Here is a 27,549-nt window from a genome sequence, read left to right on the forward strand (position 1 = left end):
TTCATTATTAAGCTAACAGTAATACTTAGGACATACCTTAAGATAGCATTGCGATGAGTACAACTAGTAGTTACTCTAGCTATCATGGAAACAAATAAAATTATATTTGTATTTAAAGCAAATGTATTTTAGTTTTCTAATGTATATAATAACAAACACCACTGACTTAGAGAAGTCTAATGATAGAGGAAGAAATAGCTACCTCCGAGAGATGCCATCTTATTGTATTTGAACACTATTTATGACTGTGCATTTCAATTTGTAATACTAAAAGTATTAGTTTTAATATAAAAGGATCAGAGACAAAGATTCTCATATTCAGTATATTAATTTGTTTACATTATCATCCATTTAGGTTAACAAAAATTAATAAAAACAGATTAAAAGTTAAGTAGCAAATTGAAATGATGTAGTTTCAAATTAGAGCAAATCTTAATGATACAAGAAATTAAAAATGTCACTCCTTGAAACATGTAAAAAACGGTGCAAATATCATAGATTTCTTGTACTAAAGCTGTGCAAAATAGATTTAAAGTGGAACAAATCTTGTTTAAAATTTTTTATATATTTTAAGAAAATTTTCACATTAGCCAAATGCTAAAGATTATACATTTTAAGCATTTCATAAATTTTAATTTAATCCAAGCCTGCAAAGATATTCCCTTTAATGCCCATGTTTACATCTGTGTAGAAGAAATTACATGAATACTTTTCATAGATACACTAAACGAGATATAAATAGGTATTTGCAATTTTTATAATTATTTCATTAGTTAAAAAAACAACTGGTTTTATAAGGTCAAAAAAGCAGTAATTAAAAATGTTTTTGTACTTACAGTGTTATAGACAGAGTAAGCCAAAAGGACATTAAACAATGCTTGCTGTCTGAAAAAATTATAAAAAACATTAACATGAAATGGTTACTAACAAAACATCATTGGAAAGTTGTAGTTTGGTTTCATTAGGAATAACATTATAATAATGTTATTATGATGTCAAACCTTTGCATATGCAATAGTATATGTAAAGTGTAAAAAAAGGTTTTAAAATTAATGTCAAATACAACAGGATTCGGTAAATTATTCTTAATTTTGTTAAAATACAATAGAAATGCCAGTAACGTACTTTAATATACAGGTAACACTTATTTCTACACAAGTAAATATAACAACCATCAATATGCAGATGCACATTTGTACTAATTTAAGTTACCTCTTCAAACCATGTTTGCAAATTTAAGGATGTTAGATTATCTATCAACCATCTACTTCAAATCTTGCTGAAATTACCTACAATAAACATCACATTTTTGAATCAGACCATTATTTTTTTTAGTTTCATGATCCTATGCCATTAGTTTTTTTAAGGCAGGATGCGAAGACTTTTTTTTTTTAATTTTGCACAAAGCTACTCGAGGGCTATCTGTGCTAGCCGTCCCTAATTTAGCAGTGTCAGACTAGAGGGAAGGCAGCTAGTCATCACCACCCACTGCCAACTCTTGGGCTACTCTTTTACCAACAAATAGTTGAATTGACTGTCACATTATAACACCCCCACGGCTGAAAGGGCGAGCATGTTTCACGCGATAGGGATTCGAACCCACGACCCTCAGATTACAAGTCTCACGCCTTAAGACACTTGGCCATGCCAGCCTAATGTGAAGACTAATTTTTGTTTTAGTAGCACAGAGTGATAATTAAGGCTTTCACAATGAAAATTTTACATTAAATAAGGTATAACATAACTGATTGACATTTTCATAATCATTATCTGACCCAACAACCTATAACAAACAGACTTCTTACTTACCAAATACAAAGAGAGTTAAAGTCTATCAAAGTTGGGCATTGATTTTACCAAAATATTAAATTTTTACAGTAGAAGTCTCTCTTATTTAAAACATTGAAAACTTCGCTACATAAAAAAAGAACGTTTTAAAAACTAACATTTATCTCACCATCATCGTTATTACTCAAATAAAACTTTACAGTCTGAAGAAGTTTATCTATACTGTTAATACAATACTACTATATTACCTGAATGGCCTTTCTAGATTTATTCTTATTCGTTGTCTAGTCATTTCCAAACTTTTTAAGATAAATTTATTATTATCATCAAAAGTTTTATTTTAAAAAATGAATTGATATTACTTATATTTTATGTTCTTTGACTTAAAATTGTTTTTCTTTTTAATTACATCCAAAAATACTAATTTTGTAATTTGAATTCTAAAATCTTGAAAATTTCCTACCCCTACTAAATATCCATTTTTACTGACATTGGAACATCTTCATAAAGTTGTGGGAATGTTTTATTGAAACATTACACAGTAACATTGTGGCAAACATTAGTTCTACTACATTAGTTTAATGCTATTGCAATGCAAAATTGCTAGTTGGGATAATTCAAACAACTATTCTGCTCAAGCAATGTAAAATTAAGCCTGTACACTACAGATATTCAAGCATTCTATTTTATCTTTTATTTTATACCTAAAAACAGTTGGAGAAAATATTAAATTAATAAAACTTTACTGTTAACCATGTTTCAACATAAAAGTTACTGTGTGATGAAAATAAAAATTTGAATGAAATACATCATCTGAAAAAAACTGTTGGATGATGATTTGTTTCAGAAAAGGAGAAAAGCCAAAAAACCAAGAAGCACAAAAACACTAGAATTAAAGACCTCTCGAAATTTACGAATGTTTAAATGTAAAGTTTTCTTTCATAAAATGTGCACTGAATTCCACCACAAATCTATTTCATCCATATTAATATAACAGTGCTCACATTACTGCTGTCTGAAGAAAGAGATAAAAAATAAAACTCACTGAGCCCCATAGCGTTCACGAAACATAATGTGGTTCCTGTATGTACGATTGACATCCAAGTCTATCTGTCTCACATCTGGTGACCACTGTTTGGCTCGTTGTTTCATTTCCTTAAAAAAATATTCCACTTAATACTTCTGTTAGAGTGCATATAAAACTTGTATGGATAAAAGCAATGATAAACATAAACAGATAAAACAGACCAACTACTGTTTTAAATCAATTATGATATGTATACACAGATAGATAGATAGAGAGAAAAGCCAGTGCATTTTGGTGACAATGCATTTGAACAATGGTTTTTATGTCATGTTGCTTAGCAACAAAGGTATGACCTAATATTGTTATCAGTTTATGTACTGAAAGTATAAAATGAAATGTAATGACAACAAAATTGGAAAAAATATTTGATTTAATAATTTACTTCATTGATTAAAGAGATTTGTATTAAAAATATCTTAATTCTGAAATAATTTAAGATTAAAATTGAAATGATATCTTTACTCTCATGATAAACTTGCTAAAATATATCAACCTAATAACATGTGCAATATATTACTATTTCACTAGTAACATGTAATATAGAAAGCTAACACTGATGCCAGTTCATTAACAACTTTCACCAAAATATCAAACCCACAACTAGTTGCAGTGACAAACTTTGTACAAAACTGGCCAATTTAACCTCTCCAAATAAACAAAGTGACTTCACAACCAGTGGTTACTCAGCATTCAAGCTTTCATTTATTCAAACAAACAATTATTTTTTAATAATCTCATTTGTAATGAATGACATTTATCACTAATACAACAGCATCAATCTATGATACATAATAAAACCACAGCAGTAAAGAATACATTTTGGTTTTAAAACTATGTATACATAAGAGCTACAAGATTTTATGGCAGCCACTTATTTTTGAACTTAACATTTCTAATAATTTGTATTGAACTCAAACAAGTTTAATTCCTTGTCCTTTTCACTCAGTAAACTAAAAGCTTTTTTTTTTTTTAATAAAGCACAAAACTGTAAGAAAATGTTTATAAAAATATGGACCAAAACCAACAAAATTTATCATGAAAAACTGATGATTCACATTTACTATTGTATACCTTAAGTTTTATTAAGGTCAGGAACAAAACGGCATTGAATGCATAATACACGTGTCCTCTTTCCTTTCATTAAAAAAAATGAAAACCGATTTACTGTGATCTTACAAAGTAAGAAAAATATGTATATTTTATACACTATAATTTATAATCATGCATACAACAGGTAAATAAATATGATATGCATATTTTGTAAAATATGACTTATAGTTGGAAAGTAAGCATAATATACTATTTTACACTACTTATTTCAACACATAATTATAAATTATTCACTCTACAAAGGCAGTTACAAAAGAAGTTTCAATATTCACACAGTATGCAATTCATTGATTTCAAAAGATTATACTTTGAAATTTAAAATTAAGCCCATTATCACACAGGTACAAAAATATCAAAATAAACATTTCCATTATTTTCTTTTTTTCAAAACAATATGAAATATATTTTGAAAAACATACATTAAAATTCCATTACACACATTAGCAAAATATGCTACACTTTCGTAATTACGATCATTAAAACAGTTAATGTGAGCTTAAATAAAGTATACATTATAAAGAAAATAAAACTGCATGTCATATGTAAGTCTGATCATTGTATCTTGAAACATTTTGTTTTTAGAACAAAATGACATTTATAATTTCGACACCCAAAGTTTGTAACATTTCACAAATGTGTTAAGTATAATTTATTGTGCAATTTTTAGTGTTGCTCTCCTTAAATATCTTATCATTATTATGAAAAAACAATTGTGACTTTAACATACGAAATTTCGTCTGAAAAAAAAGAATCATATTTTTAAAGTATTATAAGAATTATCCTTGTGTGAACATGACAAACAAATGCTGGGTTTTACTGATGAAATCATTAATAAACACAAGTAGCTACTTTACCTCATATTTTCCTTCTTGTTCTTCTTTTACACGGTGGATGTCTAGTAATCTTGTCCACACTTCACCACGAACAGCATTTGGTATTCCCTTGTATATTCTTCGTTTCAGCTGAACGATAATCATCAATCATGGTCAAAATTCATGCAAAATTGGTTGTTATTCATAGAGTTAATGTTAAGTATATAAAACCTTTGTCAACAATGTAGTTTCTGAGCTACAATTGTGAGAAGTTTTGTGGAATGATATCTTACAGTATATAATACTATGTAACACAAATTTTGTTCCTGGATAGTATGCATTATTTCTTAATTGCTTACGTTGTAAAAGTAAAGAAAATGGCCATTATTCCATTTAAACTTTGCTTTTGTGACCTGGATAAGGATATTTGGAAATTAACCTATTTTCTATGTAAAAACAGGCAAATTTACACATTTTCATTTACATATGGTCTGAATAAAACATATGAATTAAGATTTACATGTATTTATACTAAAGTTATACAAAAATGAACAAAAATATTTAGAAGTGGGTAGTTTTTTGAGATTTGCGACTGTAATGTAAATCTCTCTCATGTATCAACCCCCAAATATAGTCTCCCATCACGTTTTCGTTATATGCTCACAGGTCACAAAAGCAAAGTTTGAAGAGAAAAATAGGTATTTTCTATTTACTTTAGGCATAAGCAATTGGGACATAACACTTTCTCCACAGGAACAAGGTAAAAATTTTGTTACATAGTGTAATTACATCAGAAGCTCTTATTTGGAAGGCCAAATTAATTTTACCAATCATAAATAAAAAAAATATTTGGTAATATAAAAACTGTACAAATTAGATATGAATATTGAGAATGTGATGAGTTGTTTTTGTTCATTTTAAAATCTTGTTTGCTAAGTATTTTGGCAGAATTTTCAAAATAAACAAATATCCCTCACAGGCTGCATTCTTAACATTTTGCACATTTCTAAAATCACCCTTAAATATCCAGAATTTTGCATTTAAATGAAAATTTACTATCTTTTAAAATAAAAATCTAAATAACAAACTTACTTTGTCACTCTGAGAATACTTCTCCCATGATTTAAGCATTTTCATCCATTTGTTTAACCTTTCATTTTCTATTTCTCGAACCTACAAAATACAGGAATATAAATTAACTTACTCAGCCAATGTGTATTATTACAACATTAAATACCATTAAAAGCTAAAGTACCAAACAGATAAATTAATGCACAGTCATCAATGCAGCTTACAGCATTCTAAGGCATGTTTTATACTGCAGTCACAGATAAATGCTGTACATCATATGTAGTCAAGTATCAAGATTGCTCTGCAAGCCCCCCTCCCAACAAGAGATATACAAAGTCACAACCATTCTAATAGAATAAAGTGCATGAATGTTGAATTTTCCAGTGTCATTCTGAATGTTTAATGTTACAGATGCAGAAGCAAAGGCAATACAATTTTCAATAAAAAGAAACATATTACAAGAGCGTTCTACATGTTGTAATTTTAGCTTGAAACCAGAAATTATATTGGAATGTGAAATATGAACCAGACCTAACTGCTTTACATTGCAATTCACTGTTGTAATTCATCCTGGTTATAGCTTTACAGGCCAGTTTTCATGCTACATTATTAAACTATTTAACGTTAATTTTACACATTTTCAACATCAGATCTTCAGAATTATCTTCAGTAACCAATATTTTGTATTAATTCAGTTTTGTTTTTAATTAACGTTAAAAATAAGATAACAGAGAAGGACAATCAAATTCCTTTTTATATGAGTTTAAACTGAAGTGATAACCATGATACTAAAAAATATTTTAACTACATTAATAAAATTCCTTTGTCATTTAATGAACAAGATGAAAAAAATGGTTAAATAAATAAAGGGTATGCTTTATGTACATTACCTTTTCTTCATGAGCTGTTAGTCTTTCTGGAAGGCGACGATCACTATAAACAAAAATCATTTTATTTGTATGATATATTAAAACTTCATCTTAGCCGAAGTTAAAATTATTTAACAGTGAACATATTACTTAAAACTCTGAAATACAACTAACACTTACTAATACACAAAATCAATCTGTAAAAACAAATAGCATTCGACTGTACATGTAATTATACATTAAAACAACTGCGTTATGACTATATTTTTCTACAAAAGGTTGCCTGTTGTTTACTCTTCTTTTTATAATTCAAACTACGAAAATATCTGAATGAACCTGAATTATTATTCTCCTATTTACATATTTGAAAAAAATTAACTTTTTATTCAATAAAAATTGTAAATTAAAATGATTTATAAGTTTTGTTAAGAATTTTCAAACCAAAATAAGTAAGTAATATCTGCATATAGCCATCTCTAATTTTGAAATGACAGAAGCAGCTCATCAACAGCACCCATGTTTTTGTTTGACTACATTACAGATTTTTAGTGCCACTTCTATAGTATACTTACTGCACCAAAGTGCAGAGAACCTGTTTTTCTTTTGTTTGTTTCAGTAATGAGACATGAAACTGAAGTTTTCAAATCCACAGTTCAGGTAATGTAACCACTAGACCAGATCAGAACCCAATCTGATCAATAAGACTGTTGCAATTGATCAGATGCAGTTTATATTTTCAAATTTGCACACCAAAACAAAAGTGGTTATAGAAATAAGCCCCAATATAAACCTCCTGAATAATTACTAGCTGTTAAAAATAATTTCCCATATGTTTTACACTTCATTAAAAAATAGATTATAAATTTAAAAAAAAATGACTAAAGTTTTCCACACAAACTTACTGTAGCCCTAACAAAATTCTTTTATTTAATTCATCCACAGGTATATTTATTTTTGGAGAAAATTCTAATATTTAACTTCACTTACATAAATATTCATGAGTTTTTTTATTAACAAAATAAACATATAACATCTAGTAACTTCATAAAATTAACAGCAACTCATAATGTTATCAATGGATAAGTAATTACACTAGCAGAAGGTAAATTAGAAAAAAATTACATTTATTTATGAGCTCTCAGCTTTTGTGAAATGAATAAATTTTTTAAAATTTTCTTTGTAGCAGGAAAGTTTAAGCTGAAACATGTATTTATTCTAAGAATTCACCATTTTTGCATAACCATCTAGATAAACTTAGGAAAATTTACTGGTAACACTAGTTACTGAAGCTGATGTAAAAAGACGAAAAAAATATATTTTATTTCAGTGACACACATGTGTTGGAACTACTTTATACAGTAAAGGAAATACTATTAGTTTCAACTGAAAACCTGAACAGGTCACTTCCTAACTAGTAACTTACTGCAAAAACCCATAACGGTCTGTGACATGATATATTTCAAAAGCTGGATCTTCCCAAGGGTCAATACTGGCTACATTCTCTCGACCACGGTCATACTTTGTTACTACTGCTTCTCTCTCTTCAGCTGTTCTTTGCAACTGTGTTAGCTCCGTTAGGTTATAAGTGCCTAGTCAGTCATAAAATCAAGAAAAACAAAATTTCAAACATACTTCTTTTAGCTATCATACACATAAAAAAACACAACTTGTACAGAATAATCATGATTTTATCATAACTATTTAATTTATATTTCCCACTTTTATATTTCAAGGATTTTATACATTTGCACAAAATGTCAATGAATTATACATAAATTACTTATATAACATTTCAAAACATAATGAATGAGAAATGAACTGAGAATAAGATACAAAAATACTTACTCATTGTTGAATGGAAATGATAAAATGAAATTTTGTATCATTTTTCAGAGCAATAAAAGCTGGAAAGATGATATAAAAGACCATGGTACTTGTATTCACAGTTGATAAGCCATCTGTTGACCAAAGAGTTAATTAAAAACATTATTAGCAGAATAAACATATAGCATCAAGTAACGTGAATAAAAAAAGTTGCTCATAACATTATCATTGGATAAATGAATACATAAGTGGAAGACAAAACAGAAAAACTACAAAAAATAAAGATATTTAATTATGAGCTTTACACAAAATAAAATTGTATAAATAAAAGTCAAACTTACTTTAAAAACTAATGTATTTTCTTTTCTATATGTTATGATGGAAAAAGGGTGGTTTATGTATACAAGAATAGCAAGTAAACTGTTAATATTATCTTATCTACTGCACTAGTTTTTACTTAAATGTAATAGGTGCTGATACTGACGTCAAAGTAGGCAAAAAAATGTCATGTTATCCCTCAAACAAATTAAGCGATATACAAATGCACTTATAATATAGTTATTGTAGTGAAACACTCATCACAGAGGACACCAATAGGAAATTTCTCTAAGTCCAATTATCCATTAGCACTAGAAATAAAGTCATTTAACTTCTTACCTGAACTATTAAAAAGGGGTGGTTTAACGTATTTAAATGTCTTCTTCTTTGGAAGTGCTGCACAACACTGAGCACATTTCACATAGTTACACACACAAGGCTTGCACATATATAGAAGTGTATTTTCATAGAAATACACATTATCAACGTATCCAAAGTCAGACACTGACAAAAACATGAGCCACTTTATTTCTTGGATACTGAATCAAACAATTCATACGTGTACTCATGAAAACAGTAGCTGAAATTCAGTTTTTGTTCCCCATAAAGTTAAACATGGTAGCACAACCAATTTATCTTAAGGTACTCCAGATTTCTAATTAAAATATAACTCATACTTGTACTTATATTCCACATGATTTTGTAGTGAAAGATAATGCAGACCATGTAATTCGTAATGGACTTAAACTAGTAACCTGCATTCAAGTGTGTGTGTGTGTGTGTGTGTGTGTGTGTGTGTGTGTGTGTGTGCATGTTTATGTGATATGTTTTAGCTATATAAATAGTGGTAATGTTTTTTTTTTAATAGTTCCATTATGATTGCCAGAAAAATTAATCATTTATCATTTGGTTGTCCACGGTATGTTATTTGACTGAAGACAAGTGCTAACTACATAAACAAATACCTGTCTATAAATAGTTAACTATGAAAACAGGATAATATATATATTTTTGTATACATACATTAAGGGAGTAGTGATGAATAAAACAATGAAATTGTACAAAATTTTCCAAATAGTTTTCTTATGAGCTATAATACTGTAAACTTGTATTAGTAACAAATATCAGAAAAACCAAATTAAAGATAACAAATACTCTTGATGTATAAAATGCCATTTGCATTCACAACATTTCAATTTTTTATATTATTACATCTCTGAAAATGTTTACAGTACAAAGTATTTCACTCAGTGCACATTTGCACAACAATGCAAGTAAAAACATTTTCAGTTTTAGAAATAAAAACAGGTAAAACTTTTAAAACTGTTTTTGATACACTGTGCATACAGATATAAAATTCTGGTCAAAAGTGTATACATAACCCTTGCATTACATATTACTTTGTGTAAACTTCATCAAATACAACAAAATACATTTTCCTCCTTATTTTATGTTATAGAAATAAAATATTCATTGGGGGGGAGGGTTCAGTGTCAACAATGATCCAAATAATATTAAAGATAGCTCACAAGGATGACATAACCAATACTGTAATCAGTTTCAAAGAATGGCAAGCCTAGTTATCTAAATAATGAAAAATTTAAGACACTAGATAGGACTTCTCATATTTTGAGCTACGTAACCAGTGTTAAATATATTTATGTACAATTATAAATGAGTGTTTATAAAGCTTCCACTAAAAACACCTGTACACCAAGGATATTTTCAAAACTCTGCAAAGCTATCCTCACTGACTTTTAGGGCACATGTAATTATATCAAAAAAAAAGTTAATCTATAAATTTTAACATATATTAGGTCAATAATGCTTTTACTATAGTAAACCAAATTGACAATAAATTTATATACCATTCAGTCTTGACTTTTTCGTAAGAATCAAGTCTTCCAATTCTTTCCAATCTTCAGTTCTTATCCATAAATAAACCTGTTTTAAGTCCTGCTTTTTAATTAACTAGGTCCTGTATTATACTGAATCGTTCTGTTAAATAAAACTGGATATAAACACAATAATTTTTCAATAAAAATGCATACATACGAACATATTCCTCAATTTACTAACACGATAATTACATTTTGACAAGTATTGTGATGTAAGGTTAGGTTTTACTAATGAATTTTGAAAACTGAGCAAATGGTGCCATTAAGTACTATTACAGAGATCTTCTATAATCAAACGTAATAAAATCTGAGAAATACAACAGAATATTACGTCACTTAGTCAAGAACTTTTTTAACAAGTAGAGAGACCTTGCAATCATTTATATTGAATGCAAAATCAACAGCTTACCACCATAGGCGTTTCACAGATACATCTATTACCATTAACGAATATTGATATACAAGTTACATAAACCTAATCCATACCCAACACTACAAACGTATCCTCTGCTAAAAGGGCGGGAAAGAACACCAGTAGCGACTTTTTTCACATACTACTCTATCTAAACTCTAAGCTCACACGTTTATCAAATGTTTTACGGAATTTATTACATACTGTTGGGATGACTAACTCTAAGCTGCATAATACGTCAATCCTTTATACAACAACGAAATAACCAGGGAAGATAAAACTTGCGATGACAAAAAGCAGAAAACGGTCTTGCCTGGACGCAATTTCGGCTTACTTAACCACGAGTTCACATGCACACGTAAGTTTATCAAACACTCATCGGTTAGGCGATTAGTCACTAATGGGGACTCCTGTCATATACGTATGTTTATACTTATGGTATACATAGATCGAAACTGTGGGTGCGTGTATTTACTTTTATTCTTCCTGCATTCATTTAAATAAGACATGTTCTACAGGACATGGTCGCCCTCTATACCGGATCTACATTTTCTTTTTAAAATTCAGTACCTTTTGTGTACTAAACATTGGAATATATTCGTTGTTTTGTCTCTAGGTGCGTAGAGATGTACTGATGTATCTTCAAGACAATAAGATCATGCCAAGCCTGTAGAAAGAAATATGGGTTTACCTCAACCAAATTAATTTGTTCAATATTCGGGTTATTTATATTATTATTATATCCATGCTGGAGATAGCTTATGGAGTTTTATTTCAAGATGCTCTTAGTTTTATCTACTTCATGTGACTTCAAAATGCGTTCCACTGAGACGTAACAACTATGTATTTCTCTTCTATCAGTTTCTGTAAAGTATACAGATTCACAAACTTTACCTTTTCTAAAGTTGGTTAATAACCAATAACTGTAAAACAACCCACGACATAAATAAAGATTGTTTTAGAGCAAAGTCATATCGGGCTATCTACTGTGTTTACCGTGGGGAATCGAACACCGGGTTTTAGCATTGTAAGTCCATACATTTACTGTCGTCCCACTGAGGATCACAATAAAAGAACCTCATAATTACAAAGAGATAAGGGGCTTTTATACTTTTAAAAATTAAGAATCAGAAATGTTAAGAAATAATCAGACATCCTGAACAGGCATATTAGAGCTAAACACAATAAAAAGTACATACTAAATACAAATCGCAAACTATAATTAAGCCTTACGTTTTTCACGATATTAATTCAAATTCGCTCGAATACAAGTGGATTTATTACAAACAACGACACACTTACATAGTTGGAGTTTACACGTACATGGGATGAAGAATTACTTAATGCTGGCTTAATACCAGGCACGTTCTATGGAATGCGATTTCATATCCGGCTTACAGATCTTATCTACATGCACGTTTCGGATGTGACTGCTAAGTAGTCCTCATTCGACCAATAGGTTGGACGTATTGGATTTATTATCACCAGTGAATTTCATATAAAAACTTATTTGAAACCAATGAATGATTAACTTATGTGTGTGGGGAGAAAAAATTACATGATGAAATTATTCAAGTAAGTCCACAAAGAATTGGAAACTAATACAATAAGTAAGAACACTAACTATTAATTATTTGATATGAAGAAGATAAAGATATTCAGAACTTCGTGTATGAAAATGTTTAGCAACAGAAGGAAATTCAGTTATTAAAAAAATATAAAAAATATCTGATGAGAAGAAATCATTTGAAATTTTGTGTATTCAGAATTTATTACTTGAACGAAAAGGTTTTTTTTAGTCTTACGTGTAAACATTTAGATTTTTAAGTTTTTAGCGTTTTTTTTTTCTTGATGACGTTTACACTTATTTCAAAGTACACACATTAACACTGGATACTTGGGCCCCTATTCTAAATATAGACTGTGTCCTTAAGCGTGAACAACAAGAAAAGCGTATGTTTATTCTGTGTAACTGCATCCTATACAATCACTTTCGTGTTCTTGTACCAAACATTAGAGGATAAAAGCGTACCAGTTTTTCTACTGGAGTTAGTGCTCGTGATTAAAGAAAGACAGTACAAATGAATCAATAAAACACCATGTATTATCATTCGTATCCTTTTACAAGTTGGGGCGTATGCTTCTATACAAATAAACATAATACTACTATTACTATTGAATGTGCAATTCAAAAGTGAGATTTTTTTAAAACTGTTACGACGCTCAGAATTAAAATATGTGAACGTTTGTTTGTTTCGGACATTTGAGAAAATAAAAATCATAATGACTGAATAGTTCTATTGAATATACGTGAAAATGTCATTAACATCGATGTTATTAAGTTTTTCACAACACATACAAACACCGACAAGCGTGATGTAAAACAGATCTCTAGATGAACAAAGCGTGATTTAAGCCTCATGTTTAATGTAATGCTTAAAGCTTTTCGTTTTTTTTACCTCAGTATCCCATACAAACGTTGTGATTATAAGTATGTATATTATGACGTTTATTATCTTCAATGGCACTTTTTTGTTGCTGCGTTCTTTAAGTCTCTTCCAAAATAGGTAAATAACATCGTTACAACAGTCAGAGGAGTTAATTACACAATCAAATTCTGTATAGAGGTCAAAAGACAGAAATCCTGCCACAAAGAAATTTAACATTCATTAATATTCCATTGGTTAACTTACACTTTTTCCAAACAGTTAACTCTGTATTGAGAGAATGAACAACGACGTCAAAGTGTGTGTGAAAGAGAGAAAACCCGAAACAGATTTGTTTTTTAAAATAAAAATACCTAAACGCTAATAGCGTTATTATCCCAATTGTTTTTAGAAACGACATAACAGCTCAAAAAATAGCTCCGTTTTTGTGCTTTGTTTTTCAAATATTTATTTCATATCTCCATCTCTTGAACAATTTAAAATTTAATTACAGTTGCGGCTATTGAAGATTCCCTCTTGTTTAGTTCTGTATTGGCCGTTATTAATTGACAAAACACAAATTCAAAATGGATAAGCGAGGCTATTAAAATCTCAAAATTTGTACTGACGTTTTTAACGATAACTTTCTCTCTTCATTCGAACAGAAATTCTTAAATCTGTTATTGCACTGAAAGAAATCTTTTGTGCCAATGATAGCTGCTGTCAAAACTATTAGAATATATTATTCTATAAAAGTTAACTTCTGCAACACACTACTTCAGTTGATCAAATTTGGTCTCGCACAGTCTCGTGGTTGTTTGGGCGCTCGACATGCAATTCGCGATTTGCTGATTCGAATCTCATCACCAAAAATGCTCACACCTTTAATCGTAGGGCGTTATAACACGACACTCAATCCCATTATTCTATTAGAGTTACCCTAAAACTGGAGGCGTTGACAAGTCGTCTTTGTGACGTATGAAATATGAGTTAGTGATGGCGAAATTCATCTTTAATTGATTCAGAAGTTTAAATTTTGAAATTTAGTTTTATCGTGTGTGAATACCTACTCTAGGCCTATTTCTTGATATTTGTTGATTATGAAGCCTGATAGAGTTACAACAATTTCTATGGGACAAATTATGCGTGAACGGACTCTGTTCGAAAACTATTTATCAAAGTTTATGCTACTTTCAATTCATATGTTAGGCCACATTCAGCAAAAATTGTTTAAAAAGATTGCGTCACTTCCTAACGTACACGACTTAAAAAATAAAGAATGCTTAAGCTTGGAAAGAGAATTTTGTTTGTTCCTTTCAGAGCAATGCTACATACCGTTGTGCCACCATAGGACACAGAGAACAGACAGACAAACTTTTTTCTCCTTTTTAAGGAGCAATTTTAAGGAGGACCTGGTCTATTTATAATTTTAAAAGTAATTACCCCCTTCCCGAAAAATGATATTGAATTACAACCCAGTCTTTTCTGTTTATATATTTTAGAAATACACTTTGGTGACCTTTTAAATATTTAGGACATATAGTCTAAACGTAACTGAAGGACGAAACACATTATCACTTCATAATCGCTCATTAGGGGACGCTGTTACTGAAAGGAAGCCTTATAGTCTAACAAAAGTAGCAAGACTTCAATGTTCTTATGCTGTACGTCCATTTATACGTTTCATAAGCTGATAAATAATCTAAATATTATAATAAAACTTGAAAGAAAATGGAAAAAGGTGAGATAATAAAGTTTGATAAATATTAATGTAAGTTCACAAAAAGTTATTCCCATCATATTATCTGTTTCTTAGAATAACAACAACCAAAATACAATGGAAATTCAATCAGAAATGTTTACATATTATCACATCTAATAAACAGTTTTTATTTGATCCTTGTGACTATGCCATCTGAAAATTCTGAACAGGTAAGACGTAATTAAATTGATTCACTGGAACTGTGTTATACCCAGAACTCGTGACATGGAAACTTCTAAATATTGGGATAAATTGCTGTAATTTAATCTCCAGCTATGTCCAACTGCGTCGAAAATTTATCTACGATGAATTGCTTAAAATAATAGAACGTGCCATACATACGAGAGAAGTTAGTAAGTTAAGTGCTTGAACTTAATGTGAACTTAGGCCTATCAACGAATAATAATACAACTACCTTCTACAACTTAAAATTCAAGAAATAAAACTTTTGTGTTATCCTTAAGTAGACTGAACTTTGCATTGTTTTCTATGGCATAATTCACAATAACCCACCGAATAGCAACAATAACAAAAAAAGCCGTTACAACAGTACATAGACATTTAAAAATGAATTTCGAGTTATAAAATAGGCTTACAAAAGAACTAATACTATCCACTCGTAGTAACAGTAAGCCAGTTCAAACCTCTTACAATAATCAAATCAAAACCCATTCTTTGCCACTCAACATTCAATTTTTCGGGAAAAACTTGTATTTTTACCTATGTTATACCAAACATATATCTTATCACAAAGGCAGTCAACGTCAATATAACGGATATGAATTGTTGTCAGGGGCGTTTCCACTCGAAGAAATATATGTTTGGGATATAGCCATTAACGTCGTGAGTTTACTCATAAATTTGTGGATTTGGGCTTATTAATGACGTCATCACCCTAAATAACCAAATAAGATTCAGGAGAAAAATACGTAACACATATGGTTCATTTTGGTATCACTTTCAAAAATTCATTTTTGGACCCTTAAACACCGTGCCTTTTCATTATGTAAGTTAGAAATATCACATTTAGATATATTAACTGTGGAATTGTGAAAGTCTTATGGTTCATCTAAATTACACCACACCTGTTATTTTGTTATATTAGGACTCTTACATTAATAATTTTACAGATCAAACTGAATCACATATCTTAATAGGCAGCGGATTCCAGTAATTAAGGTTTATTATGGGTCATTGCTACTGTTGCTAAAGCAATGAACCTTTATGTTTTATACAGAAATAAATTTGGATGGTTATTAATACTTAGAGTTGTGTATGCACACACGCACACACATATATATATATATGTATATATATAATGCGTGAATGTTCTTACTATTTAGAGTGAGCTTGCGTCATCCAATTACGGCTTGTATTACTTAGTAATATTTAGCTTGCTTGTGTATAACTTTTATATAAGTAACAAATTACAAGTCCTTTAGAACAAAGAGATTACTGTACCAGTTCAAAATGTTGCAAACTCCCGAGGGACGTAAAGCATCTGAATAAAAATAAGTAACGAGTTTTGGATATCTTGAAGAACATCAGAATCATGAGTGTGTGTCTAGAATAGGACACGCTAAACTTGGTGAAAAATAATTTACTCTATATAAACAGAGAATGGAGATGTAAAACAAGTAATCTTTCTTGAATCTTAGGAATTCCATTCTTTACAGATCCTTCAGTGGTATGTATACAAAAATGTCTACCGTTAACATGCAGTGAAATAGATAGGTTTAGCGATAATGTTTGTTTGTTGAATTTCGCGCATAGCTACTCTTAGTCATCTGTGCTAACTTTCCCTATTTTTAAACTGGTAATCCAGATAGAAGGCAACTAGCCAACACCACCCACCGCCAACTGTTGATCTATTCTTTACTAACGGAAAGTGAGATTGACTGTCATGACCAGCTGACCGAGTCTATTGCTCTAAAACCACAATGGACGTTAGGCTTAGCGTCAACAAAGACAGTGTATAGGTTTTCAGGAAATTCAATAAACTACTGGGTGTGTAAGGTCCAGCGAAAGTGGGATTGACTGTCATGAATCAGCGGACTGAGTCTAGTACTCTAAACCACGTTTTTTTATTAAACGTTTTTGAGGTTTTATTCCCCTCTCGTTTAAACTCATGCACAGAAAATGTACAAATTCATGTAGTTTTTATTGTACTTTAAATCACATTCAGCAACATAGTTCTTTGAAATACTTTATATATATTTTCATGTCTTTCGGAACCTAACGATGGCACGACTAAAACATTGATAAAGAGAACCATCAGTAGTAGAAAGCCGTTCAACAGCTACTTTCGGCTCCTTTGTTTTACCTACCTAAATTAATTGTACTCTTATACCTATTTTTCTAACAATGTCTTACCAAATTACAAAATAATCGCAATTGCATGATGTTAAGCATCTCCGCGTTTTCATTCTAGAATGGTTATTTTCGAAATTGGCGTTCGGTCGTGCTACATAAAGCTTACAAACAATTTCAACATTTTTTTCCATATTTTAGATCGACAATATTAAGTTGAAACAAGCAAAATCGTAAGTCAATAGATGAAATTTCATCTCCACATATCCATAAGGCACGTTTAGCTCACGCCTCTTACGTGGCAATGGTTTAATTATGTATACGTATGACGCAACACGCCGAGATCCTACATGAAAACACGCTGTAATTGGTATTTTCTAACACGAAAACCTCAAATACAACAAAACATTACGTACTCTTCAAAAAGATTTGCCAAACGACAGACATGTAGCAAAATAGAAACAAGAATAAAAATCACTTATGGCAGCAATTGCATATTTGACACAAAAGGTAAAATTACTATGCATTTTAAACGCTGAATTTATCTTAATATTAAAATATATTGCACACGTTGCCGTCATTGTATTGTTCATGAAAGAACATGTTTCACTATAACTATTCAGGAAACAAAACTTAATTTTACTTCCTTTCCTCGCGCTTCAAACATCTATAAAAATATTATGATGCGCTTAGAACGTAAAAAAAAAAAAAATTCTTTGGTAGCATTTTTCTTCTACCTCTTTCCAGTAGTAAATATTTGAGCGATAATTTCCACCAAGTGTTCATATCCGAAAGAAAAACGTAAGGAAGTGAACACGATGTCGTTCATCTACGTTATACGACACTTTTCCATAAAAAGTCACGCTTACACACGACTATATATATATTAATGACCGGAAATCTGTTTTCTCGTCTGTCTCTTTCACTCCATTATGGACAACAAACACCATACAAAAGGCAGCACAGTAACGTGTTAAACCCACACACACAAGCAGCACTTGAAAGATAGGATTATCTCAATATACGGGAAGCAGATAGTATACAATAAAATTTTAAACTTAAACACAAAGGAAAAACAAATTGCGATGGGGAAAATTATAACTGTATAAAACTAATAATACCAGATACTGGGGTGAAGTTAAAAAAAGTGTTTGAAACAAAGTCAGCTGCTGCTCTCCTGTTGATTCTTTGTATCATATTTCAGTAATATTGTATAATGCATATAATTCACACAGGTTTGAAAACTCTAAGTACACATGTAATGGCTTGTGATTTTTTTTTAAGTGTAAGTTACAAAACGTATTTGCACTGGTCTTAAAATTTGCACTGATGTAAAATGGTTTTTAAAAAAGCACTGACGTAAAACAGTTTTAAATTTAAAAACGTACATTCAGTAACTTCATAACACAGACGTATTAACTTGTTATAGTTACCCGTTGAGGTTAAATCACATGCAATGACAGAGCAGTAAATTGTGTGGTACACGTGCCTGTTTATTTACATATATATACAAAGTTGAAACAACACCAGCCACACTTTAACTCATCAAAAATAAGAAAAAAAGAGGTGGGAGGCGTGTAAGACAGCATATTTGTTAAAACGGGGCGTAGCTGAGAAAAGTCTGGGAAATGCTGGCCTAAACAGTTCCCTAGTTTTGCATTAGTTTTAATGGCGCCACCCTTGTAGTAACTTCATATTTAGTAAATAAAACATATTAAACTTAAATTACACATACATTTGAAAATGTTTTTAAACAAAAGAAGATAAGAGACAATAGAAAATGACTTGTGATTTGTAAATATGGAAAACTTACGTATTAATATTCTAGATGTTTACACACACATAAATTTAATATTGCAACACAACGAAGATTACGAAGCTTAATGTCTCATAACTTACACAAATATCATTACGAGAAACCAATCCTTTCACTTAACATTTTTTTTTCCAATAAAAGAGATCAAATATATATTGTACACAATATACAATCAAATAAACAAAATACGTTTTTTTTAACGTATGATTCCATTTCTGTATTTTTAATTACCTTCTCAAACAGTGAAAAACAAAGCAACAACAAGGTTCTCGAGCAAAAATGCAAGAAAATTACATACTTTTTCTCCGGCTACTTCGAAAGCATTGTAAACGAAATGTGTTCAACATGGTATTTATATACACTTTATAACGAAATAGTTATTACTTCTTTGTGTGTTACAATCTGTACTACAAAAAATTAGTACCTAAAATAATAACAGTTGTAAAGGTTCAAGTATTGAGCCTTTTATATATATATGCTAAACAAATTTCCTTCTTTTTATCAGATTCACGTCAGACGTTTCGCGGAAAACTATTCCTAGATAAAATAACAAATTTACCATACGGGTCGAAATTTGTTGAATTAGCAACTCTTACAAATTTCAATACTCAACTGCGCTGCCATCTATTGTACAAAACAAGACAAATACTTCTCGTTATACCATTTCAATATTCTCTACCTACACAGTAAATATAAACGAAATTATTCTATATTAACACGTTAGGGCATGACTGAAGACAAAAAGGAATGCATTTCGAGTTTGTCATTGAAATAAAAAGTTGACACATCATAAAAAATATTGATCAAATTGTAATCGTACAAGTTACACGTACGAATACAAACGACGTTAATATTAATTCATCGCATTTATCTTCATATTCCAGACTTGTTACTTCACGGTGACAAGGCTCATTTTACGTATAAAACAGATCAATAAGAAAGTTTAGTTTGATTTGTATTGAATTTCGCGCAAAGACAGTGGGAAGGCAGCTAGTCATCACCACCCACCGCCAACTCTTGAGCCAACATTATAACGCCCCGACGGCTGAAAGGGCGAACATGTTTGGTGCGACGGGGATGCGAACTCGTGACCCTCAGATTATGAGTCGCACGCCTTAACCCACCTGGCCATGCCGGGTCATGCTATAAACTGAAATGACTGATTACTTATTCCTTAAAATCTGTCAGTCAGAATCCACCAATTTTCTACTACCAACTTTCAAACTGTTCACAAACTTACAAAATATTTGTGCCACCAGACAAACCGACAATTCTGTTTTATATATACACGGATCCTATGTTGTAGAGTACTTATTTATCATTATTTTTCTAATAAACGATTTTATGTCTGTCGATATTTTTTTTGTTATGAAAATAGAGACAAATTTGAACAGACCATATTTTTTATATAGGGCTCGACATTTATTCTGATTGGTCAGTACTAAAACAAAACACAAAACTAAGCATATAATGTTTATAAACGTTTGTTTCTTGATTACGAGAAACCCACTTGAAATAAAAATGCATCTCAGAACAACTGGTATGGGTATTAACACTTTTATTGGTTAGGAGAGAACAACGTTTCGACCTTCCTAGGTCATCTTTAATTACTGCTCTGCAATCAAAATATTGCCTATTTATGAAAAAAACACAAAAAACTCAGTTACGATTGGAGATGATTGGTACTGTAGGTTCCAAAATCTAAGTTTTAAACATATATATCGCAAACTCAATTATAATAAAAATATAATATAGTGCTTTGAACCGTGTTTTTAACTCCACGATTGTTTCCACTGAAGACATCCAGCAAAGAGAGCATGTATTATACTGTTTGTTTTTTCTGGTTTTTTTACATCTGTAACAAAGCTCGAAAATTTTACTTCAATCTTTTCTTAGGTTTCAAAAAACAAATAAGCATGCAAGTTAAGATGAGACTAAAGCAACTGTTTTGAATTACATTTCAGAATTTTTCTTCTTTATATTCTGAATTCTACATGAATCTAGTCCATTAGAAATAACTAACGACAACAACAGAGCAACAGGTTTTAACAGGCCTAATGTTTTTCAACGTTTGTTTTAAAATGGTTGGATACAAAGCATGCACAGTTTGAGTGTTCAGAATAAAATCGATGATATGTAATATCTACTAATGAAATTTTAGCAACTGCAACGTATATACGTGTGTTTAAATAATGATACAAGTGCCCCACCTGAATTTATATACATACACAAAATACAATCTGTCATAAAATACGAACTTAGAGTGACTGATGATAATGGCCAGTCAAGTTATTTGTGATTTCAACGTTTAAAGTAGCTGTTAAATTGACCAATGAGGGGGTTGTTTGCGGGCAATGATATACAGTAGTGTTAATAGCATTCACTGCACATAATTTTTCTCTTTCCTTATAACACTGACATGTTGATGCTCTTCTTTTTAATAGTGTAAAGAAACTGAAATACTTACATAGCAGTTGGAAAGGTATGAAGGCTGAATATCAACAAGACACTCCAAGGTCAACTGTGGATCACCAAATGACCATCACAGACATGACTGCCTTAAACTAGTTAACCCTGACATTTAATAGTAACATCAAGTTTGTGCTGCAATCTTAATGTGTAAATATGTGTTATTTGCATATCACATTATGTATTAAAAACTGCAATTGTTACAGCCAATTGCTAGTGACTCTGAATTCTGATTTGATCAAATAAAGTGGATACAGCACTTGTATGAAGTGCTGTTTGTTCTCCATTCATCACTGCACTTAGATGTGACTATCAAAACTACAACCGGTAAACAGTCAATGTTTGTAACCTCACAAATTTTCAGAAAATACTTTGCAAGATGGACCATTCTGAGATTTATTTACTATGTTGCATCAAAAGTAATCGTTTTGAAATCTAAACTACATATATGAAAAATGATAAAGTGAAATGATGCATGTCTCAAGAAACAACAAAACTTTGTTTCTCAAAAGTTTAACAAAGTTACATATTCAAGTATGTTATTTAAGCTAGTATTAAGGTGACTACTAAAGCATTTAAAATGTAACAAATGATGCACATTTAGTGTATAATATAATAATAAAAATAATTCAAAGCACCAGTTCAAATATCAGTGTGTGGTATTCATAGCAACTATGAATTTCTGTATTTAATAATGTAGAATAAACAAGTTTTATTTGTTTCTGTATAATTAAAACATCAAAGGATGAACTGGTAGAATTAGTTTTTAAACATTTTGTGGTCAACAAGAAACAATGTGATGTACATGTATGGTATGAACAACATGGGCAGTTTTGTTTTTTTACAACTTTCAAGTACTTTAAAACAATGTTACTATTCTAACATGACTTTAAAAGGCTTCAGATGAATGTAAAACCCTAAATAAACTGTATTGTACATTTTAAATGCAATTTTGTTTGATACTTAATGTTTTCTTTGTTACTCAAACATTTTTGTATTACAAATCTTATGAAAATGTATAAAACAAAGTAAAGAAATAAAGGGTAAAACTTATTACGCTAGAGTATTAGATAAATTTATAATGTATTAAATATTTCTATTATCATTCATTAATAATTGTGGGTAGCATGAACATTTTGAGTATACTTCTGTCACCAATACAAGTTACATATTAAATAACACATAGCAAAAAATGACATGCTAATATGATATATTGGAAATAAAGGAAGATACACCAAAGGTATTAGAAAAGTTGGATGTTACTGTTAAACTTATAATTCCTTGATACCTTTCCAATAACATAATTAATTATAATTAAAATTAACTATTTTCTTACTGCATTACAGTTTAACAGTTCTTTGAAAGATTTAAATATCTATATCATTGTAAACTAAAAAAGTAAAAATATACATAAAAACATTACAAATTTATTTTCTAACAGAGGTAATTCTTTCAAGGTTAATTTTCTAAAATAGCTTAAAAAATAAGTACAGTACATCTCACACACCTAAATATTTGAAATTTAAGAACAAAGTGTAATTGTAAATGCTTAAGCTGTTTAAGAATTAAATCTTTATAAGTTTTCTTTTTAATATGAACAATAAATGTAAAAAGAAAAGAAAAATGATGCATGTATATATGTTTATTAATAGTGTTTTTAAATTTTAGTAAGGTCATTGTACAATTACTAAGAAATAGTTTAAGCAAAATCAAACCAATTCTACCAGTAACTAAATTGCATATTTCTGATGATCACAAAAAATGTTTACTAGGAATATAAAAATTGGATTCATAAACCTTGATGTCATGAAACACAGTTTGTAGATGCTTTTTAGTTCATAATATTGTATATATTCCACAAAAATCTTCTACAACTATCACTAAGAATGGATTAGCTACATTACTGTTACGAGTACATGCAGTGAAATCTTGAAATTTCTTTTTTTATATAATTATACATAGCAATAAATGCAATAACTAAAACATATTTACTTAAACAACTTGTACTTAAATCTGTAAAGCAACAGATTTTTGATTTGGAATTTTTAAATAACAAAGTTCCACCATATAATTTTCTTGAAGTTCTGTTTACTTTTAAATATAACATAAAAAAAATCCAAATTAATATTTCTGAGAAACTACAGGCATTGTTTTTTAAAGAATGCTTTAATACCTCACCTAAGAAATTTATGCAAGTTTTTTTCAAAATAAAACTTTTGAACTATACTTTGTAAAACTGGAAATTAGGGTGGAATATCTAATAATTTTGCTGCTTTACTTTTTGATTTCTAAATGCCAAGGTAATATTCAAAGTTTTTCTCCACACTGCAGATATTAATGTTATGAGTGCAAACCTGATGTTAAACTCTTGCCTTTGTTCTGACAAGCCTGTTTCAAAAACCAAGGCAACAGCAGCAGATAAATTCCAACCAAAATGTTTTTCGTATACATAATTTAGAATTCCAATAAAAGCAAGACATGACAATTTTTATTCATATTTTGTCAATAGAATGAAATTACATTTTATGTAAACAGAACACGAGTTATTCTTTGTCTTATTACATTTTTTTTTTTTTTAATTGACAAAACTCCAATTACATCTTCAAAAGTATTACTTGCTTCTTATTAACAATTTTTGTATTTATTTTACAGATAGAATAGATGTTCAGTACAAATTCTGGAATGTCCGAGTTAAAGACATGAACAGAGCTTGATAATTGCACGACACGTGTCAAAGTAAACTTTTGTTTATCGTCTACTTTCACTACTAAGTGATTGTCATTTCTAAACATAATTATATTTGTATCTAAATGTTTAAGTTAACAAAACATGCACATTTTATTACATGCTAATGATATCTAATTTAACATATCATAACATTTGCAGGAAACAAAGGGCTCCTCGTGATTATTCTGTTGATTTCACCAACCACACACCTGCTTGTATAAAGTCCTCATTTTTTATGTTCTCAACTTTTTAAATCCTATTGCACCTATTTATTCTAAAGACAATTTATTCCAGTCTCACAAACTTATTCAGAAATTTATCTAATTTGCACTTTTTTGCAAGCAACTTATACTCAGCCTAATTTTAATTATACATGTTTTCTACTTCTACTAGTCTGATCGTTATGTACAAAAAAAAGGTACATCAATCTTATCTATTCCCTTTATACTTTTGAACCATTCAATTAAATCTCTTATCCTTCAGGTCTTGATAGAAAGTAATTTTAAGGACCTTAACCAGTTCTCATATGACAGCTCTTCCATCCCAAAAATTATCTAATATGTAATAACCTTCCTATAAACTCTTTCTAAACAGCCAAATATTCTTCATAAGATAAAAAGCCTAAGGCTGAACACAAAACCTTTACAATTAAATGATAACCTATTTTATCTTATAACTGATACTGTTAAAAAACAAAAAATAGCCTATCCATTGTAAGTTAAGGGAACAGCAATAACTACTGAAAAATAACATAATAAAGCAAAGTGTTTCAGAAAGAACAAAAGAAAAATAGCTCCCTTCTTAAAACATTTGGTAATACTTATTAACAATTGTATATTGTTTAATCCCTGTTGTATTTAAAGCCATTGTGACCTGCTTATAATGCACATTAGATATTTTTATGGAGAACTTAGCATTTTAGTTTAGACTATTATGAAAAATCCAAACCTAAAACTTCTGTATTTGGTAAAAGGGTCAGGGGAAAGTGATGCAGATGGGTCAAAAGTACTTGCCAATTACAAATTATTGTGTAATAAAAATAATTAAACTGATGAGAAAAAGGGGAAGAAAAACAATCTGCAGCAAAAAACCAAACAAATATTAACTCAGTGACAAGTCCATCAGGATGGCATGGGGGTAACCTCCATTGGAGGGCTCTGCACACCCAGCAGTCCACCTGAACAGAGATATCACAATTTATTCTTTTAAGACTTTAAACTTCTCAATAAATTGTGACATTTACTGATTTAAAGATGTTAATTTTTTGAAACAGCTAGGGTAATTATACTATGCAACATAAACTGACAGAAGTATCATTTATTAGAAGAAAATTATGTGTGGACTTAATGGCTATTTGAAACAGTATGAAACCAGTGGCATAAGTATACTTCACAGCTTCTTCAACTGCAAGTGGGCCTGGTAAACTCAGTAGCTGCCAACAAGGGGAATAAATGTAGGTGGGCCAATTACTTTATATGGGGGTAGAGGATCTCATGTAGTTAAACCACTGCATGAAACTTTGAAAACGAAGTCCAAGGTAATTTCAGCTTTTGTTCATAACTAAAAAAATACTTCTTATGGACAAAAAAGGCCGATATTTTATATTTAATAACATTTGATACCATTGTACTTCCTAACTATCTCTTTACTTTGTTCTTCCCCCTCAAATAATACTCTTAGAAAATTTTAGAAGCATAAATAGCATATAGCCTATTGACCTACATTTTAAATTTCTTTTGAGTCCCTTCAAAATCAGACTGGCCTAAATAAGTTAGATTCTTAAACTAATTTATTCACATCTAGCCCTTCACCCCCAAGGGGCAGAACAATTTGTCTTCAGACTAACAATGCTAGAAATCATATCTGACACCTCTGGTGGGCAGGGCACAGACAGCAGCGCTATGTGTAACCTTGTTCTTAAGTTATCTATCTGCAAACAAATAATTTATATTTCAGTCATTTAATATATATATAAATATTCGTTTATTTTAACGATTTTTGCCGAGTGTATAGGAGGTTTATGTTGATAAATATTAAAATAATTTGATTTCTGAAAATAGCGTTTTACTTTTTTATAAAGAATAATACCACTTCCTAATATTTGGCGTTCACGATATTTAATTTCTTAAATATTTAAAAGCAGACCTCTTATAATACATCGGTGTCACAACCCCACTAAAATAAAAACACTTAAGAAGTTAATTAATTTAACTTTAATAATTCAAGTTTAAAACAAAACGTGTAAAGCACACACACAAAAAAAGGCTCAATTGACTCCAGCTCTCCTACGTTACAAGCTAAGTTGAGCATGGTTCAAACTCTTACCGTTTACATGCCTTGTGTTATGTTATAATCCTTTTCTTAGTAATTAAAGCGAAACATAAAAGTGTGTTATATTCTTCCATCCTCAATTTTGTTTTATCATGAACCACACCACATATATGCCATAAATAACATCTCTTTGTCACGTGATAACACACATATTTTTGCGACATCTATCAATATACATAGAGGTTAAGAAATGATTCTGTTTAATTTATATCACAATTAATGTTGGATAGTGTCTCCCAACAACAAATGAACATTTCAGAATAAAATATATTACACTTTCAGCAGATCTATGAAAATGACAAACTGAACAATCTTTATAAAAATTACTGGTATAAACATACATTAAATAATGCTAAAAATTATATCAATTTATATCGGAACTTGATATGATTTTCGCTCAAAATACTCGTATATAGACTTTGTTTTATCAATAGTTCGTGATCATTCACGAGTTAGTATTTGTCTCGTAGAATTTTGAAGCTTCCAGGTGATGTAGGAAGCATTATTTACTTTATAAAG

General features: G+C 30.1%; 1 protein-coding gene and 1 long non-coding RNA gene across 17 annotated transcripts in view; one reads left to right on the plus strand and one right to left on the minus strand.

The window, feature by feature from the left end:
* The window catches only part of LOC143256708 (USP6 N-terminal-like protein), a 39,941-nt gene extending 12,760 nt beyond the window's left edge, over window positions 1–27,181 (minus strand). Inside the window, exons 1-9 of one of the 16 annotated variants that reach the window (XM_076514293.1) lie at window positions 27,025–27,181; window positions 10,748–10,877; window positions 8,583–8,695; window positions 8,161–8,326; window positions 6,759–6,801; window positions 5,890–5,970; window positions 4,840–4,947; window positions 2,834–2,943; window positions 837–885 (exon numbers count right to left, since the gene is read on the minus strand). In XM_076514293.1, the coding sequence (XP_076370408.1) occupies window positions 837–885; window positions 2,834–2,943; window positions 4,840–4,947; window positions 5,890–5,970; window positions 6,759–6,801; window positions 8,161–8,326; window positions 8,583–8,586 (561 nt within the window). In that variant the 5' untranslated portion in view covers window positions 8,587–8,695; window positions 10,748–10,877; window positions 27,025–27,181. Of the gene's footprint in view, window positions 1–836; window positions 886–2,833; window positions 2,944–4,839; window positions 4,948–5,889; window positions 5,971–6,758; window positions 6,802–8,160; window positions 8,327–8,582; window positions 8,696–10,747; window positions 10,891–11,186; window positions 11,638–12,422; window positions 12,442–12,491; window positions 12,641–19,734; window positions 19,986–27,024 lie in introns of those variants that run through there. The other 15 variants (XM_076514304.1, XM_076514301.1, XM_076514300.1 and 12 more) reach the window with 15 other exon arrangements.
* LOC143256709 (uncharacterized) lies at window positions 12,627–22,237 on the plus strand. The gene is made up of 2 exons (XR_013031444.1): window positions 12,627–12,764; window positions 21,948–22,237. It is a non-coding gene; the product is annotated as an uncharacterized LOC143256709 (long non-coding RNA).
* Window positions 27,182–27,549: the final 368 nt, after the last annotated feature.

Source organism: Tachypleus tridentatus, chromosome 7 (genome assembly GCF_004210375.1).
Source record: "Tachypleus tridentatus isolate NWPU-2018 chromosome 7, ASM421037v1, whole genome shotgun sequence".
In the NCBI taxonomy this organism is placed as follows: Eukaryota; Metazoa; Arthropoda; class Merostomata; order Xiphosura; family Limulidae; genus Tachypleus; species Tachypleus tridentatus.